This window comes from Penaeus monodon, unplaced genomic scaffold, assembly GCF_015228065.2.
Source record: "Penaeus monodon isolate SGIC_2016 unplaced genomic scaffold, NSTDA_Pmon_1 PmonScaffold_713, whole genome shotgun sequence".
NCBI lineage: Eukaryota > Metazoa > Arthropoda > Malacostraca > Decapoda > Penaeidae > Penaeus > Penaeus monodon.
Window position 1 is genome coordinate 1,545 of NW_023662250.1, and position 3,456 is coordinate 5,000.

Below are 3,456 nucleotides of genomic sequence, written 5' to 3' on the forward strand. Positions count from 1 at the left end.
CTCTCTCTCTCTCTCTCTCTCTCTCTCTCTCTCTCTCTCTCTCTCTTCTTTCTCTCTCTCTCTCTCCTCTCTCTCTCTCTCTTCTCTCTCTCTTCTCCTCTCTCCTCTCTCTATCTCTCTCTCTCTCTCCTCTCTCTCTGTCTTTCTCTCTCTCTCTCTCTCTTTATGTATCTTCCTCTCTCTCCTCTCTCTCTCTCTCTCTCTCTCTCTCTCTCTCTCTCTCTCTCTCTCTCTCTCTCTCTCTCTCTCTCTCTCTCTCTTCCTCCCCCTTCTCCCCCTCCCCTTCTCCCCCTCCCCTTCTCCCCCTCCCTCACCCTCCCACCCTACCCTCCCCTCCCCACTCCCCTCCCTCCCTCTCCCCACCCCTCCCCTTACAGGTCTTCCGAGCAAGAAGGGCGAACCAGGGGAGAAGGGCATCGCAGGTCGCCCTGGGAAAGCAGGTCGACCCGGCAGGTCAGGTCAAAAGGGCCGACCTGGCGACTTCGGGCCCGACGGACCTGCGGGCGAGAAGGGCCTACCCGGAGGGAGCTTGCCGGGTCTGGAGGGACCCGGAGGGGAGGAAGGTGAGTAAGGATGAGTAAAAGTGAGTAATTAATGAGTAAAAGTGAGTAAGGATGAGTAATTAGTGAGTAATGATGAGTAATTAGTGAGTAATTAGTGAGTAATTAATGAGTAATGATGAGTAATTAATGAGTAATTAGTGAGTAATTAATGAGTAAGGATGAGTAAAAGTGAGTAATTAGTGAGTAGGGATGAGTAAAAGTGATAAGGATGAGTAATTAATGAGTAAAAGTGAGTAATGATGAGTAATTAATGAGTAAGGATGAGTAAACGTGAGTAAGGATGAATAATTAATGAGTAAAAGTGAGTAATTATCCACTTATCCATATCACTTTATATATAATTATCCATTTATCCATCCATCCACGTATCCACATTATATATATAATTATCCATTCATCCACATCCCTTTATATTTACTTATCCACATCCCTTTACATATGATTATCCACATATCCACATCCCTTTATATTTAATTATCCACATCCCTTTACATATGATTATCCACATCCCTTTATATTTAATTATCCACATCCATTTACATATGATTATCCACATATCCACATCCCTTTATATCCACTTATCCATATCACTTTATTTATAATTATCCACTTATCCACATCCCTTTACATATACTTATCCACATCCCTTTTCATATGATTATCCATTCATCCACTTATCCACTTATTCACATCCCTTTACATATGATTATCCACATATCCACATCCCTTTATATTTACTTATCCACATCCCTTTACATATGATTATCCACATATCCACATCCCTTTATATTTAATTATTCACATCCCTTTACATATGATTATCCATTCATCCACTTATCCACTTATCCACATATCCACATCCCTTTATATTTAATTATCCACATCCCTTTACATATGATTATCCACATATCCACATCCCTTTATATTTAATTATCCACATCCCTTTACATATGATTATCCATTCATCCACTCATCCACTTATCCACTTATCCACCTCCCCCCCCCCCCCCCATAGGATTCCCAGGAGCGCCCGGACGCGACGGCCTGCCTGGCCTGAGGGGACAGCGAGGCCCCTCCGGCGACGACGTGCGGTTCAGAGGGCCCCCTGGTGATCGGGGCCCGCAGGGTTTCCCAGGGTGAGTAAGGGTGGTTAAGGGGGAGGAGAGTAAGAGTGAAGGGTGAGGAGAGTAAGGGTTAAGGGTGAGTTAAGGGTGAGGAGTGAGTAAGGGTTAAGGGTGAGTGGCTAAGGGACCTCTCCCCCTGGCGACGACGTGCGGTTCAGAGGGCCCCCTGGTGATCGGGGTCCGTCGGGTTTCCCAGGGTGAGTAAGGGTGGTTAAGGGGGAGGAGAGTAAGAGTGAAGGGTGAGGAGAGTAAGGGTTAAGGGTGAGTTAAGGGTGAGGAGTGAGTAAGGGTTAAGGGTGAGTGGCTAAGGGACCTCTTCCCCTGGCGACGACGTGCGGTTCAGAGGGCCCCCTGGTGATCGGGGCCCGCAGGGTTTCCCAGGGTGAGTAAGGGTGAGAAGGGGGAGGGGGGAGAAGGGGGAGGGGGGAGGTTAAGGGGGAGGGGTGAGTTAAGGGTGAATAAGCTAATGGGTAAAGGGTAAAGGATGAGCTAGGGTGAGTGGCTAAGGGACCTCTCCCCCGGCGATGATATGCGGTTCAGAGGACCCCCTGGGGATTAGGGTGAGGAGCTAAGGGGGATTAGGGTGAGGAGCTAAGGGGGAGGAGCTAAGGGGGATTAGGGTGAGGAGCTAAGGGTGATTAGGGTGAGGAGCTAAGGGGGATTAGGGTGAGGAGCTAAGGGGATTAGGGTGAGGAGCTAAGGGTGATTAGGGTGAGGAGCTAAGGGTGATTAGGGTGAGTTAAGGGGGTTAGGGTGAGGAGCTAAGGGTGATTAGGGTGAGTTCAGGGGGATTAGGGTGAGTTAAGGGGGTTAGGGTGAGGAGCTAAGGGTGATTAGGGTGAGTTAAGGGGGATTAGGGTGAGGAGCTAAGGGGGATTAGGGTGAGGAGCTAAGGGGGATTAGGGTGAGGAGCTCAGGGGGTTAGGGTGAGGAGCTAAGGGTGATTGGGGTGAGGAGCTAAGGGGTTAGGGTGAGGAGCTAAGGGGGATTAGGGTGAGGAGCTAAGGGGATTAGGGTGAGGAGCTAAGGGGGATTAGGGTGAGGAGCTAAGGGGGATTAGGGTGAGGGGCTAAGGGGGATCAGGGTGAGGAGCTCAGGGGGATTAGGGTGAGGAGCTAAGGGGGATTAGGGTGAGGAGCTAAGGGATTAGGTGAGGAGCTAAGGGGTTAGGGTGAGGAGCTAAGGGGGATTAGGGTGAGGAGCTAAGGGGTTAGGGTGAGGAGCTAAGGGTGCTTAGGGTGAGGAGCTAAGGGGATTAGGGTGAGGAGCTCAGGGGGATTAGGGTGAGGAGCTAAGGGTGATTAGGGTGAGGAGCTAAGGGGGATTAGGGTGAGGAGCTAAGGGTGATTAGGGTGAGGAGCTCAGGGGGATTAGGGTGAGGAGCTAAGGGGGTTAGGGTGAGGAGCTAAGGGTGATTAGGGTGAGGAGCTAAGGGGATTAGGGTGAGGAGCTAAGGGTGATTAGGGTGAGGAGCTAAGGGTGATTAGGGTGAGGAGCTAAGGGTGATTAGGGTGAGGAGCAAAGGGGGGATTAGGTGAGGAGCTAAGGGGATTAGGGTGAGGAGCTAAGGGGGGTTAGGGTGAGGAGCTAAGGGGGATTAGGGTGAGGCAGCTAAGGGGGTTAGGGTGAGGAGCTAAGGGGTTAGGGTGAGGAGCTAAGGGGGTTAGGGTGAGGAGCTAAGGGTGATTAGGGTGAGGAGCTAAGGGGGTTAGGGTGAGGAGCTAAGGGGGATTAGGGTGAGGAGCTAAGGGGGTTAGGGTGAGTAATTA

The 3,456-nt window shown here is 50.4% G+C and overlaps 1 protein-coding gene across 1 annotated transcript in view; it reads left to right on the top strand.

The window, feature by feature from the left end:
* Positions 1-377: 377 nt before the first annotated feature.
* LOC119571607 (collagen alpha-5(IV) chain-like) overlaps positions 378-3,456 on the top strand; it is a gene marked incomplete at both ends in the record, with an annotated part of 7,912 nt that continues 4,833 nt past the window's right edge. Inside the window, 2 exon segments of the mRNA XM_037918839.1 lie at positions 378-563; positions 1,579-1,699. Coding sequence (XP_037774767.1) covers positions 378-563; positions 1,579-1,699 — 307 coding nt within the window.